At 51.4% G+C, this 15,349-nt stretch overlaps 1 protein-coding gene across 1 annotated transcript; it reads right to left on the reverse strand.

Moving 5' to 3' along the window:
• Nucleotides 1–378: 378 nt before the first annotated feature.
• On the reverse strand, nt 379–14,520 carry LOC144322531 (uncharacterized). The gene is made up of 4 exons (XM_077912675.1): nt 14,440–14,520; nt 13,991–14,170; nt 12,294–12,357; nt 379–4,520 (listed from the first exon to the last, which is right to left on the reverse strand). The coding sequence occupies exons 2-4, from the start codon at nt 14,165–14,167 to the stop codon at nt 4,441–4,443; spliced, it is 321 nt and encodes a 106-aa protein (XP_077768801.1). The 5' UTR covers nt 14,168–14,170; nt 14,440–14,520; the 3' UTR covers nt 379–4,440.
• Between the last annotated feature and the right edge of the window lie 829 nt (nt 14,521–15,349).

Genomic DNA, 15,349 nt, shown 5'->3' on the forward strand with positions numbered 1-15,349 from the left:
TGGGCCCATCCACCATCATCGCTCAGCTGCCTGTGCCAGGCACCTCCTTCCTCCATCTGCTCCACGTCCTGCTATCTGTTCAGCTCTGCAGCCAGGGGTCAGGCACTCTCCACAGCTGTGGCCTTGACAAAGTGGCTGGAAGCCTCAGGAGAAGGAGCAACATCAAACATTACTGGGGAGGCATGGAACCGTGGTCACAAGAGAGAGCTGCTGGGTCATGCGGGTGGGGGAAGGACTCAGGTGTGGCTGGGACTGAGAGGTTGATGGGGCAGGCCAGGGTGGGCGGTGCTGACCGGACATGGGTGGCCTGAGACCAGGCAGGATTTGACTATTTTATTAAACGTTGACCTTGGTTCCTTTCCTTGGGCTTGTGGGGTGTGTGGAGATGAGGCAGGGGGAGGTGCTAGGTTCTTCCATTTTTTTTTTTCTGTATCACTGGGGAGATGGCAATGGTTTGGAAATGTAGGAAATCGGTTTTCCATGAGCTTATGAACTATTGGGGTGGAAGATTGTCATGTTATAAACTTAAACCACAGACAAGCAGGCCTTGAACAAGCTGTTACAATCAACAGAGTTGATGATTAAGAGTGTATAGCATGTGACCTGGCATGGCTGTGATGCTGTCCCCGAGAACAGCGACATTTCAGGTCAGCAGTATTTGGGGGTTCTACTTGGAGACAACGACCCCTCAGCTGACCGGTGCTGTCCTCGTCCAGTGATTTAGTGGTCAGACTTGCTCAGCTGAAGGGGAGCAGGGTCATGACAAGGCACCTGTGCCCATCTGCCAGTTCAGATGAAGGGCTGAATTACAGGGTCAGTAAAGCCTCCTGGCCAGGGGACATGAGCCGAGCAGCTGTCCCCGACATGCTGGCCAGGAGAGGTCCTCTTACCAAGGCGACCAGGTCACCACGGGGAGGGTGAGTCCCCTGTGGTCAGAGGGGGTATGAGTGGCAGGGCTATGGTCAGAGGGAGGCAGGGAGCCTGTTCAGCCATGAATCCAGAAAGCTGGAAAGGAGGCCTTTAGGCCGGGATGGAGGACAGCCTGGCACTCTCTGTGGCCAGAGGGGTGGGTGCTTGGTGCACACATGGGGACAGCTGGGAGAAGGGACTGGAACCCAGTGTGTGGCAGTTAAGTAATTCCTAGACTGCGGAACATCTCCTGAGCTTCATCTTCCTCTTTTGTAGAATGCATAAAATGAGATGAGGGGTGCAAATTCCCCATAAGTGGAATGGTTTTATATAAATCTGGGGCATTATTTGCCCCAGAAATTTTTGCATTTAATATTTTTATCAGCAAGTTGGAGGAAGGAACCGATCCAGGCTTCTCAGATGGGTACAGAAAATAAAGCTGGGGAGAGTGGCTGAGACAGGTAAGGGAGACCTTGAATGGCAGGATCTGCATCCCTTGGTTTCTCTCCCCTGACCGCCCCCTCTGTGTGACCCTCAGAAAACCCAGTGCCCCTGAAGGAGCTCCACGCTTTGGGATATGGCCACCACCTCTCTCTAGCTCAGGGTTTCCCAATCTTGGCACTATTGCCATCGTGAACTAGATCACTCCTTGCTGTGGGGGCTGCCCTGAGCGTTGTAGGATGTTTAGCAGTATCTCTGGCCTTCACCCACTAGATGCCAGTGGTGCCACCCCTCCTCCCCCTGTGACAACCAAACGTCCCTGGGGGACAAAATCACCCTGGTTGAAACCACTCCATTACCCTCAATCCTTGCACATCCCCGCGTACATCAGATGTGGCTCTGGTCACACCAAAGTACACGTGGCTCCTTAAATAAAGCTTCTCCACATCCTTCCCACACCTTTGCATACACAGATCCCTCCCTCCATCATCCCTTCCCACTCCTGCCTTTGGAGCTTCATAAAATCCAGCTCATCTTTGAAAACTCATCTTAACTATGTCTCCTTTGAGGACACTGTCCTTGAGGCTCCCGGACAGCTCGTGGACTCACAGCATAGTTCTTCTGGAGCCCTGGCTACACGGATGTTCACGTTTTTTTTGGCTTGTGATTGTCTCTCCCATTGGACTGTAAACTTCATGAGGGCAAATCCTGGATCTCATTCATCTTTGCTCCCTAGTGCCTGGTACATGGCCTGGCACAGCGTGGGACTGGGCAAATCCTAGCTGAGTAATCTCATTTAATGCCTTGCTACTTGCTGGCCACAGGATGTAGAATGCTGCAGTCCAAATGGGAACAGTTTCTGGATCTTAACAAAGCAGAGTCTAGTAGTGCATCCTCAGGCAGCACAACACAACCTTCCTCATCTCTTATGCAGAGAAAAACCAACTTATTATTGTTTTAATCTCCAGGATGCTAGAGAGGTTTGGGGGAGTTGCCTCCTGTGACTCTACCCTTAAGAAGACACTGGCGTGGCTGCAGGAGGTAGCACTTTCCCTTTGAAAGATGCTGAGGATAGATGCCAAGCCCCGCCAAACTTTTCTCCTTGCTTCCCTCCAAAGCAGGGGACTCCATCTCATCTTTCTTAAATGCAAATTTGATCCCTCCTGTCCAAGAGCTAAGCCCCGCCCTGCGGCTCCCAGCACCCTGGGCTGCGGGACTTTCTCCAGCTCTCCCCTCTGCATTGTCAAAACGGAAACAGACTGCGCAGAAGGAACGCGTTTGGTGCTGAGACCAGAGCCAGGGCAACAAGCGGCAGATCCAGACAATCTGCTCCGCTCCTCCCAAGGAGAGAGGAAAGGTTTTTATTCCTTTGCTGACAACCAAGTCAGCGATAGGAAAATCTCTGGGTGACCAAAGCTAAGCAAAGCAAGAGACGCACACCCTACGTTGGTGCGCCTTGAAAATTAAAGAGCCTCTGGCTTTAAGTGGCCAGGCTTCACTGTGTGTGTGTGTGTGTGTGTGTGTGTGTGTGTGTGTTGGGGGTGGGGGTGATGTGTATTACTAAAAGCAAAGTCCTGGACCATCTTGATATAAAAGCCATCAAGTGCCCCTTCCACCCAGGAGGGGACTGCATTGATGATTCTCCTCCCCACTTGCACACTCCCGTGACAGGGACCTCTCATGACCCTAGCCAATGTTGGCTAGCTCTAAGAGAAAGCTTTTGGTCACTCTGATGGTTCAGCCTTTTGTTCTAAGTCCAATTCTTTGTTCCACCTGGAGTTTGGTCAATGCTTCTTCCCCAGGAAAGATGTTCAGGGGCAACTCCTTTACCGCCCAGATCTGTTCTCCTGGAGGAACAGGCCCAGTTCTGTCCACTGTCCTCTGCGTGGTGCAGTTTCGTCACCTCTCTTCCCGACCACATTTTTCTTGTTACCACGGTGGGTCACACAATACCCCAGTTTTCTGCAGTTCTCAGAGCGTGTTATTTGGGATGACAAGTTTTCTAGAGGGCTGAGGTGGTACCTCCTTAGCAACAAACTTTGGAAAAGCATGACAGCAAGAGTTGGAGCAGACAGGATACAGGTGCCTCTTAGAGTGAGCACAGCCCTGCCAACTTGCTCTTCGATGTTTCTCTGATGAAGTCCCTCTGACTTCACTGCTTGCCAGTTCTTCCATTGCCTCCCAGCTCCTCTGTGCATCGCCCCCTCCAACCCCACTGGACATCCTGTGCCATCTCCGAAGGTTACCGGGGCCAAGGAGAGGCAGCCACAAGGAGTCAGATCACATAGGGCTGTGAGAAGCGCCTTCCAGTGGTTGTGCAGTTCAGACCTGGGAGGGGTGACACCCACTGGGAGCAAGCTCTCCATCTGAAGCAGAGGCACATGGCGGGGTTGTTCCTGAGGGGCCTCTACTCACTGGTCCGCTAAGGTTTGGACGAGGGGCCTCATAGTCTCTTTCAGCCCTATGATTTGTGCTGTGGACAAAGAATCCACGGTGGCGTTGAATGTGAAATGAGGGCTCCTGGGTGTCCTTGTGACAGTGGGAGGAGAGGGATAGAAAGCCAGTCCCTTCAGTTAAATATCTGTGGGGCAAGATGGAGCAGGTCTCAGCCCCAGGTTATGGCTGAGGTGGGCTCTTTGAGAAGAGGGACCTGCACACACAGTGTGGTGACAAACAAAAAGAAGGAGGCCATGAGTCTGTCCCCAGTGTTTAGAGGAATAAGGCACAGGGGTTTGAATGTTTCTGGGTCAGTTCTTCTTCTGGCCCTCTCTATGGGGCTGGGAGGTTCCTAACTGGTCCAGGAGGATGCACTGTTCTGAAAAGTACAGGGGTGGAGTCTGGGACAAATTTGGTGTCCAAATTGCTGGACACCAGAGAGGCCACTGGGCTTATCATAAATGTGAGATGTCAGTGGTTTTCATGGGATTTTGGAATTCAGGCTTTCATGCTCTTCCAGTCCAGACTCTGTCATCCAGCCTCTGCCACAGCACCCCAATGTTTGATTAAAGGAGGTGATCAATGGAAATTATCTGCCCCTGGCAGGTGGATAAATGTCTTCCTTCCCTTTTCTTCCTTTTGATGACAGGGAGCTCACTCACTCCATCTTTGGGTGGCTTTGACCTGTTTAGCTGGGTGCTCCATAGGACGTCTTCTTGTTAATCCTGTGTTATCTGGGGGAATCAGAAGTTATTTATTACTATTGGTTATGATAATGCTCATAGCAACTTCTTAATAAGTACTACCTTGTGCCAGACAGGAGGTTAAATAGTTTATAAACGAAACACAGATGTCTGGCTTATAGAAACTCCAAATCTCGCCAGGTCTCAGCTGGAAGAGCCAGAGGCCATTTAATCTAGCCTTCATGTTCCAGAGTGTGACATCTTAAGCCAGCAACACAAGGTCTCTCATGGGTAGGTGAAAACAGTCTCCTTAAAGAAGGCCATAGTTACAAAGATTCTTGGACATCTCAGTCTTCCTCCGAGTTTTCCAAGAAGCCAGTCCTGTAGTTAAGGTCTGTGGCTCCCCCGCCAGGGTCACCCAGAGAGCCTCCTTAGAACAGCCTGCCCATCCAATGCAAAGAGAATGGGCCAAAGACAGGTATTCTCCAGGGAAAGTGGAAGGCCTTCCCTGGCCACCGAGGACAGCAGGAAGAGGCAATGACAGTGTGAGTCAGGTTCCCTAGAGGCAGAGCCTGAGATAAAGTACCTGTGGTTTATTGAGGGAGGGTCTTTAAAGAAAAATCAGCAAGGGAGGGAGTGGGGAAGCAGGAGAAGGAGAAGGAAAGAGATGAGCACAGAGATGTGGTTGAGGGTAAGGCTACCATATAAAATAGAGGATGTCCAATTACATCTGAATTTCAGATAAACAACAAGTAATTTTATTTTTTTTTTTACTACAAGTATGTTCTAAATATGGCGTGGATGTACTTATACTAAAAATATATGCTTTGTTTATCTGAAATGTGAATTTAACTGGATATCCTGGATTTTTATTTCCTAAATCTGGCCATCCAATCAAGGCTGACCAACTGGCTCCAACTACCCAGCATTGAAAGGTTTCTGGGACCTGGGACCTTCAGTGCTAAACTGGCTAGACAGCCTGGGATGGGAGGGCCCCCTGAGTTGGGGCCTCAGGTAAAGCCTGATCTTGGCCCGATCCTTGGGGAGGGAGTGGAAAGCAGGATGGACCCTGGAGCCTAAAACATGCTACAGAGTTGTCCCTCTGAAGGGAGGGGCCTGCATCCCCCTGGTGTCACTTGGTCATTGCCCTGCTGAGTGGGCTTGGGAGTAGGTATAGGAGAAAGCTGTAACCTCCTGGAGAGGCAGCTGGTTCCTGAAGGCAATTCTTCCAGGAAATGGGGCAGCTGTGAGGCAACAACAGGCAAACAGAGGGTGTGGACATAGGCCCCTCACAAGAGGACTGACTAGCTTGGGTACCACAGATTCTATTGCATTAACTAGGGCTCTCAGGCTGAGAGCTCTGCTCCATGCTCCAGAAGAAGGGGAGAGACGAAGCTTGACTCCAGTCCCGTTGATCAGCTGAGCACCTCCCCTGTTCTAGGCTGGGCACACAGACCTGCCCTGCCCTGCTCGGCCTGAGATGTGCTGCCCTGTTCTCCTAGGAGCTGCTGAAAGCCCAGAGAAGGGGCTCTCGTTATTCCAAACTGGGAGAGAGGACCAGAACAGATTTCACAGAGGGAATAATAGTTGCCCCAGACCTTGAAAAAGGGTGGGAATTTGCCAAGGGTCCTGGGGTGGGCAGGTCAAGTGGTGGTGGTGGGAAAGGTGTGGCCAGAGGCTTGAAGGTCACACCTTCCAGGGTCACGGAGGCCAGGTGTAGAGGTGTGGCAATGTAAAGAGGTCTTAACCTCAAGTTCACCAAGAAGCAACCATCGGGGATTTTAATTCCTTTTCTGCAAACCCCTCCTGAAGTTGGGTGAGCACAAGGCAGGTTTTGTCTGAGCTGACAAGACATCTGGTCCGTGCAAAGGGCTGGATGATTTATGATCTGACCCAAGCTAATGCTTTGGAAAAGTGCTGGCGGCCCTACTGACCTGGAGATGCCTGGGCACCTGGGGAACGTCCCAGCTCCTGGCCGGGGAGGCCCTGCCACCCGGCCCTGGCCCAGATCCAGGGGGAAGACAAGCTTCCTTCTCGCCTTTCCAGTATATCCTGAAACCAGAAGCCCCATGACACTGGCTCCTCTGTCACTGTTCTGGGATTTCGGTACTGGCCCAGGCAGGACACTCACACTGCTGAGAAGTCTGAGAAGCTGCTGGCACAAAGTGCAGGGAGGGTCAGCCGGGGAGAGCGATGGGACCCATCCCAGATCAGTGTCCCCATTTCTGAGCTGAACTTGGCCCAGCACTGGTAGAGCTCAGCACCTGAGGCTTCCACTGGCTCTGCAATTTTTTTTCAGCCCTTTGCAGAGAGACACAGGCCTATAAGCCCTTCTTTCAACCCCTTACTTGCTGTGTGACCTTGAACACATCACTTGGCTTTGTGGAGCCCTCTTTCACATCTCTACTAATGTTAAAAACATCAGCATTTGTAACTAATGGTCTTGTGGCATTTGCTAGCTTTCAAAGCGGTGCACTCATGTAAATTCTCTCGTTTGAACTTCTCTGCAGGTTGTGAAGCAGGTGAGTAGGTGAGGTGGTCTTAGGATCTCCATTTTGAGGGAGAAGAAATTAACTATTAGCAATGTGACTTGCCCTAATGTTACAGTTGCTAGGCTTCTGGGCTTGGGTCTCCTGACTTGCAGGACACCAAGTAGATAAATAATCTCTTATCGGAGTCTCCAGAAAATGCTCGAGCCGGACAGAGTCAGCAATTTTAAAGTCTTGATGATGGCGACCCAGGGAGCATTTGGTTTGCATGGGTTTTCTGACACCATGGAAGTTGGGCTAAGGAGGGCAGGTGTCCTACAATGGGCTCCGTATTCTGTTCTGTTATCATCTGATGTGAATTCAAATGTCAAGACTCTTTGCTCTTAGAAAAACAACAAAAATATTTCCCTCTTGAGCCATAATCCAAATTGATTGTTGGAGGGATAAAATAAGATTTGACCACATGGTTTCTCTGGAACACTTGAGAATCTACGAGGTCTTTGCAGGGGGCCCTGGGCTGGGGTCCTTTTAGATTCCAATGTGTTTGTATTTCAGATCAGTCACTGCTCAGTATCTGAAGAAGGAGGGTTCTGAGGTGGGAAAGGTCTCTTCTAGCTGGGGTGGAGGGTGAGGAGGGAAGCAGAACCAGGGGCAGAAAGTAATAAAAGCAGCTTTAATGAAGACTTTATTTTTTTCACAGAGGTGAGAAGGAAGCAGTAGGTGTGAGACTTGGGGGCCAGCATAAGTCCCAGCTCAGTCACTTCCCAGCTAATTGAATTCAGAGCAGCTTCCAGATCTCTCTGGACCCCGTCTCCTCACCTGTAACCCTGGTGCAGGCAGGGCCAGCCGCTAGCACCCTTGTCAGGGTCAGGGCTGGACCACAGCAGGCACTGAGTACGTGCTAATTCCATGGACTTCTCCCCCCTTCCCACAAGTGGATGGTGCCTCTGGAAAGTACGAAATTTCTTTCATCAAAATAAACAAAAATTCTGTCTTTTTAGAAAAATCTGATAAAATTAACTTGTAAGCTGAAACAAGGTTCTGCATGAAGGAGGAAGCGGTTGGCTTGCTCTGACCTGGCTAGCTCCCTTCCCCCAAGACACACACAGGCAGATCTGGAACGCCACGGAGAAGGAAGGCCAGTCTGTGTCCCCGAGTCCTGCCCAGGGCAGTTGGGAGCCACGACGGAGCCCACGGAGCCCGGGCACTGGGGTCGGTGCTTGCCCCCGCCGCAGGCACCCAGGAAGTCCACAGGCCCGGGACTGAGCGTCCCCAGGAAAACTCTGGAAACACAGCCTGCCAAAGACCTCTCGCGTCCTGGTTTCCTCTTGGGGCAAGAAAGGAAGGAAAGGAAGGAGAAAGGAAGGAGACAGGAGAAACGAAAGCGAAATGATGGAGGGAAGGAGGGAAGGAAAGAAACCTGGTGCAAGTGTGAAATCAAAATAATAGACTCAGGATGGTGAGATGCATGTGAACGGAGTGTGACGCTGGCAACCCCCACAAATAGACCTTCTGTTAAAAATAGCCTTTGTCTAAATGTGGAAAGGGTGTAAATATAGTAGCGGTTTCGGCTTACTATGGAGCCGCCCCAGCTCCAAGTAACAGAGGCTTATTATAGGACCGTGCGTCAGCAGCAGGGGAGGGGCGGGCGGCAGACATCCCCGAGGGCGGGCGGCGGAGGGGGCGGTACAGTACCGCGGGGGGCGGCCCCCCACGGCCCCAGCGCTCCAGGCCCTGAGGGGAGGGGAAGGGAGGGGAGGGGAGGGGAGGGGAAGGGAGGGGAGGGGAGGGGAGGGGAGGGAGGAGGAGGGGAGGGGGAGGGGAGGGAGGAGGAGGGGAGGGAGGAAGAAAGGAAGGGAGGAGGGAAGGGAGGGAGGGAGGGAGGAGGGAAGGGAGGGAGGGAGGAAAGAAGGAGGGAAGAGAGGGAGGGAGGAGGGAGGGGAGGAAAGGAGGAAGGGAGGAAGAGAGAGAGGGAGGAGGGAAGGGAGGGAGGGAGGAAGGGAGGGAGGGAGGGAAGGGAGGGAGGGAGGAAAGAAGGAGGGAAGAGAGGGAGGGAGGAAGGAAGGGAGGAAGAGAGGGAGGGAGGAGGGAGGGGAGGGAAGGGAGGGAGGGAGGAAGGAAGGGAGGAAGGAAGGAAAGAAGGGAGAGAGGGAGGAGGAGGGAAAGGAGGGAGGGAGGAGGAGGGAAGGGAGGGAGGGAGGGAGGAAGGAAAGAAGGAAGGAAGGATGGAAGGAAGGAAGGAAAGAAGGAAGGGAGGAAAGGAGGGGAGGGAGGAGGGAAAGGAGGAAGGAGGGAAGGGAGGGAGGGAAGGAGGGAGGGAGGAAGGAAGGGAAGAAGGAAGGAAGAGAAGGAAGGAAGGACAGAAGGACAGAAGGAAGGAAAGAAGGAAGGGAAGGAGGGAGGAAGGGAGGGAGGGAGAGAAGAAGGAAGGAAGGAAGGACAGAAGGATAGAAGGCAGGAAAGAAGGAAGGGAGGAAGGGAGGAAGGACGGAAGGAAGGGAAGAAGGAAGGGAGGGAGGGAAGAAGGAAGGACAGAAGGACAGAAGGACAGAAGGAAGGAAGGACAGAAGGACAGAAGGAAGGAAGGACAGAAGGAAGGAAACAAGGAAGGGAGGGAGGGAGAGAGGAAGGAAGGAAGGAAGGAATCGAGCGCCAAAAAGAATCTGGGGAGAGTGCCTTGGGAAGCCCCTTGCCCTCATCTGGGGTGTTACCAGCCAGTGCGTTCACTGTCCTGCAGGCTGGTGCTCCTGGCACCCCAGGGACTTTGTAAAGGAACCTCCTGGGGACGCCCGACTGCTGACAGACTGGTTCCCCGCAGACCTGAGCGCAGGGGACAGAGCCCCTAGAGACCCGTGGGAAGTGCCAGGAAGGACTTTGATTCAAGTCTCTAAGAAAAAGGCTTCATGGCTTAGTAGGTGTGTGGCCCAGGTGGCCGTGGCTGAGCGTGGGCGTGGCCGGGGTGCTGCTTCCCTGGTCGGAGACTCGACCCGGGGCATAGAGCAGTTCCGTGGGAAGCTCATGGCTCTCCGTTCTCTTGATGCAGGTGGTCAAGCGTTGCCTGCCCGCGTGGGTGCTAAGACCTCGAGGGTGTCTCCCACCCGACCCCGCGAGGCCCCTCGTTGTCCTCTTGGTCTGTCACCCTCTAGCCCAGGTCATATCTCCTCCGTGCTCTGCACATGTCCGTGTATGTATCACAGGTACGCACAGACAGCCCACCCCAACACGCACATGTCAACACACCAAGGTTCAGTCAGAGGTCTGAGGCCCATTTCTAGCAACAGCCCTCATACCCCTTGCTTCATCCTTCCCCTGGCCCCTTGCTCCACTGGCCCTGCTCTAGCACTCTGGAAGCTTTCCATCCCTAACCTCGACCTTGCTCTTTGGACCTAAGGTGGGCCAGGCTCCTCTGGGAGGAATCATCATCTTCTTCTCAGGGGCTTGCTGTCTGATTGTGCCCCCTCCGGCTCTGCTGGGCCTGGGTGACTGCCCCACTGACTTAGCTCTTACCCCAGGACTGATGCCCTTATCACTGCTCACCTACACCCCTACTAGAGACTGGTCCCATCTTGCCAGCCTCCCCCAGCATCATCCAAACTGCCCTGGAAACCATCCCCAAAATGCAGGCCCAGTGGTGTCACTGCCCCACTCGAAATGCCAGCAATGGCTCCCCAAGACCTATAGGACAAAGTCCAAACCGTGTGAGGCTCTGACCTGCCTCCCGTCTGCTTTTCCAGCTATGTCTCTTGCTATCCTGTATTATGTACTCAACCCACAGGCTGTGGAGATGAGCTCTTGTCCACTGGGCATATCCCCCATTCACGCCTCTGTCAGGGATCAGGCTGTTTCCTTAGGCTGATGTGCTTTACCAAATCTCTGCCCATCAAAATCCTACCCACCCTTCGAATTCCCAGCTCCAAAAAGGCCGTCTACCTCTTCTGAGAAGCCTTCTGGGACCTCTCTTCCCACAACCACCATGTCCTTTTTCATCCTACCCCAAATCCCAAGTCACTTTTGTATATTTAAGTGGAAAACGAATCAAGAGGCCCAGTAGCATGTCTACCTAGATGAGGTGTCCTCCCGTGTGCTCCAACAGAGACTTTGTGTCCCTCTCTCCAAATGCCTATCACTGTGTTGGAGTTGCCTGTTTAACCATTGGTCTCCCTCCACCGGACTATGACTCTCACCGGGCAGTGTCTGGAGGCCTTGTTCACGCCATATCCCCAGGGCCTAGTACAGGGCCTGGTTTTACCGCATAACACTGTAGGGCTCTCTACTTCTGCTACGGACAGAATGTGCCCCAACCCCTGCACTGTCCCCAGTTTGTATGTCAAAACCCTAAATCCCTAATGTGTTGGTATTTGGAGATGGAGCCTTTGGGAGGTAATGAGATCATGAGGGTAGAGCCCACAGGATGGGGTCAGGGCTTTTCTGAGAAGAGGCAGGAGAGAGCTCCCTCTCTCTCTGCCATGTGAGGACACAGCAAGAAGACCACAAAACTGGAAGGAGGTTCTCACCAGAACCCGATTATACCAGTACTCTGATCTTAGGCTTCCAGCCCCCAGACTGTGAGAAGTAAATGTCTGCTATTTAAGCCGTGCAATCTATGGTATTGGTGTAGCAACCCAAGCTGACGGAGAAAACTTGGTCACCGACAAACTGAGTGCTCCCCCGATACCGGGGCCTTCGTTACAGCACTCACCCACTTCCAGCCATGCTCTGGAAGCCTGCCCAGAAGCCTGCGAGGTTGACTCCAGCTGTCATTTGGGCCCATAAGGATGTCCTAGAAAGCACTTTTGCCACCTCTCTGTGTTAACAGCTCAAAATCTCCAGGCACTTTTGGTTACCAGGACCCTTATGAGCATACAATGGTTTTCCTTCTCAAAATTCTTTTTTTTTTTTTTTTTTTTTAAAGGAGGTTTGAATGGCAGTCAGGACTGGCAAAAGTTGGACTTTCATTGTGAGCTGAGGAAGGAGGCTGGGGAAGGAAATGGGAAGAAAGTGGATATGCTGATAGGCAGGCTGGTGCTTCTCCAGGTAAGTCTACCTGCCCTGGCCCCAAGCAGTCCCCTGGGTTTAGCTGGGCCTGCAGGCTCCCAGGATACAGCAGAACTAACAGCCTGGAACACCAAGTATCTGGGCAGATCAGATCGTCTGCCTAGAGGGGAGCAATACAGCAGGAAGAGCCCAGCTCCAGTCTCTGTTCTACCCCCTTCCTAACAGAGTAAACTAGTCCAAGCCTCCTGACATCCCAGAGCCTCAGTTCTTCATCTGTGAGGTGGGGATCAATCAGACAAGAACCAAAGTCAAAGTCAAATATGATTGTTAATCTACTTACCTGTGCTCAGTAGATGGTCATTGAGACTGGTTATAAACAGATTTCTATCGGCGAGTATCTCATACTGCCAGGAAATAAGCAAAGAACATTCAGAAAAATGAAGTGTCTTTGTTTTTTTCAGTAAACACTTCCCCATCAGAACAAAACAAGCCTGCAAGGCATGCTGAAAACCTTGCCATGATAGCAAGGGTTTGGAGGAAGGATAAGAAAAGAGATCTCCTGTAGGATTATACTAGAAGAACCAGAACCTCAAATTTCTTAAATGCTCCAAAATTTGTGCTATGGCCTATTATATAGAAATTCTTACAGCTAAGATCCAATATATATTTTCCAGATGACACACACTAGTAGAATCAAATTGTGTGTGTGTGTGGGGGGGGGCAGTGATTTTGGAACTATGTCCGTCTGTCAGTCATCTATTTATGAACAATCTATACTTCTCCCTTCTTTGTCTTCATTTTTCTTATATATGCACATATACGTGGTTTCGTGCAACAAATGGTCATATGACTAGGGGTGAGGGTGTAGTGGAGAGACAAGAGCTCAGATTTTGAAGAGACATATTCCTGGAACAATCCATGGCTCTGCCTTGTATTATCCAAGTGGCATGTCAGAGAAAACCTTTAGGCTGAAAAGAAGATGATACCTGGACACATATCTACTTATCTACCTCAAAGATGGTTGTGAAGATGAGAGACACTGTGTGTAAAATGCTTAGCAGAGTGCTAACCATATCACTGTATAAATTCACACACATACACATAAATATAAATGCTTATCCACATATGCAAATATAGTCATTCATATGCATGCACACTGATACGTAAGCATGCATACCTACACGTGTGTGCATTCAAGTACAGATAGAGACACAGGGCGTGTGCAGCGCTGCTATATGATCTAATCGAGAGGTGGGAACATAGTGTTTCCCCCAGAGTAGGGGTCCTGACACGTCGCTGAGCCTGACTTCCTATAATATTCGGGGTGAGGAGACTGTGGGTAGGTGGTACGAGGCTCCTGGAGTAGAGGTGTGGGCCTGAGACCAAGCACCTGATGTGGGTGGCCAAGTGGAAGATGTCAGAACATCTTCCTGCAAATACAACTGGCAGACACAGAGCCAAACTGACCGAAGGCCCCAGGTGCTCTGCACTCATATTTGTGTTGAGGCCACACTTTCTATGGGGTGCTCCCAGTCAGTTGGTGACTGAGTATGGCAGAGAGGGTAGGTTGTAAGAGACAGGGGCTTCTCTGACAGGTGACTTTGACTGGAAGACTCCCTCCTGGCCTTGCTGACCCTTCCTGGGGCTCCTAGAAGCCTGGGACACTTCTGCCCAACATTCCTTCCCTCCCTCTTGCAGTTGGGTCAGACTTGCATGTGGTGTGATGGCTTTTCCAGCCTCTCCCCACCTCTCCCAGGTCCCTCCTCATTTTCTCTCAGGTGTTTCCCAAGTAAAACCCTTGTGTTTTTAATTCTGCCCTGGTGTGTGCTTCTGGCACCACAGGGGAGCATGGAATCCCAGGTCACAGAGGAGCCTTGGGTTCAGAAGTCCCAGGAGCCCAGAAGGGAGAGCACAGACTGGGTTCCCCGATCATGCATGCCCAACCTCCTTTCATTTGCACAACCACACAGCCAGGCGACACTAGTTAGCGCCCCTGTAAGGTTAGGACACTGACGTCTGGGAAGTTCTATGACTTACCCAAGGCCACAAGATCAGAAAGTAGCGCAGCCTGGTTGGGAACGCAGGTTTCCTGACCCCCACATCTCTGCTTTTTTTTTTTTTCTCTGTGCTGCCCATTGAGCATCTTCCTAAAAGCTTCCAGAAGCATGATGTCCTATCCTCAATTTCCCCTGTGATGAAGCAGAGTGAATTCATCACCTGCATTTCACAAATGACAAGCTGAGACTCAGAGAGGTGAGGTTAGTTGCCCAGGGCCGCTAGGCGAGCAAGTGACAGGGCAGGAATTATGACCCTAGTCTCCTGTCTCCCAGCCCAGGGCCACACATCTTGTGTCCCTCCTCCAAGCCACTTTGGTCCCTGCACAAAATCTGGGAGTTGCCCACTCTGCCTGCCACTCCCCACAAATTCTCATTTCCCCTCTCCTCCTGGAAGCACAAGTCCCAGATTGATGGACAGCTTGGCTGTACCAGGTACGCAGCAGCCTCGGGTCCGGCCCGGGCGTGTGGGGAAAAGCTCCTGCTCCCACCATTGGAAACCCGCCCGCTGAGCCTCCTTCCTTCTTGCTTAAAAGTGCTCTAGAGTTTCTGTGCTCACAATGCATCTCTTTGGAAGTCTGCCCTCCCAGGGTTGCCATGGTGACTATTTTGGTACTGCATGCTAGAAAAAGCCGAGGCACCTGCTGGTCACACCACCAAAACTTGTCTCTCTGAAAAATCAGCAGATGGCATTTGTCAGAAATTCCTACTTCTTGATTAATTTGGGAAAAAGAAGAGTGTGTGGTAGCACTGATATCCTTTAACCTGGACTGGCTGTTTTGGTCTTTTGGGGAAGATGTGAAATCGCTGTGCGCAAAGCCCAGGCACTTCCTCCGAAGTGGCGGGTCATCTAGTTTTCCCAGAGAGGCTAAAAAGTTTCATGGTTTTAATTCCAGCAGATGAAAACAAGAGGAAGACCATGATGTTGCTTTCATATTAAGAGGGGTTGGGATTTCAAGGCCAGTTCTAGAAAGGCCCATCCCTCACTTCTGGTGACCTCCACGAATTCTCAAACATGACACAGGCTGGGGCCGGCTTTTAATTTGTACGAAGGGAAAGAATTTGGAGTTTATTCCAGATCCCAGCTCTGCCATCTATTGATAGTGTGACCTGAGACCAGTCTCGGCCCATCCAAACCTCAGTTTGTCCATCTGTAACACAGTCATGATAATAGTGTTGATCTCACAGGACTGTAATGAGGATTATAAGAGCTGGTTACCATCCTCATCCTCATTATTCACGAGAATTAAATTTAGGCACAGAGGGATTGACCAATCTGTACGTTCGTGTGGTTTTTACACACAACTATGCTCATGAAAATCAATTAACTGGACTGTGTAAG

This window comes from Canis aureus, chromosome 10 (assembly GCF_053574225.1).
Source record: "Canis aureus isolate CA01 chromosome 10, VMU_Caureus_v.1.0, whole genome shotgun sequence".
NCBI classification, from domain to species: domain Eukaryota; kingdom Metazoa; phylum Chordata; class Mammalia; order Carnivora; family Canidae; genus Canis; species Canis aureus.

Coding starts and splice junctions, on each gene's coding strand:
- LOC144322531 (XM_077912675.1), bottom strand. CDS start 14,167: ATGAATTCACTCTGCTTCATCACAGGGGAAATTGAGGATAGGACATCA. Junction 12,358..13,990: donor TTCTGATCTTGTGGCCTTGG/GTAAGTCATAGA, acceptor ATTTCCTGGCAG/TATGAGATACTCGCCGATAG. Junction 4,521..12,293: donor TGACCATCTACTGAGCACAG/GTAAGTAGATTA, acceptor TGATTCCCCCAG/ATAACACAGGATTAACAAGA.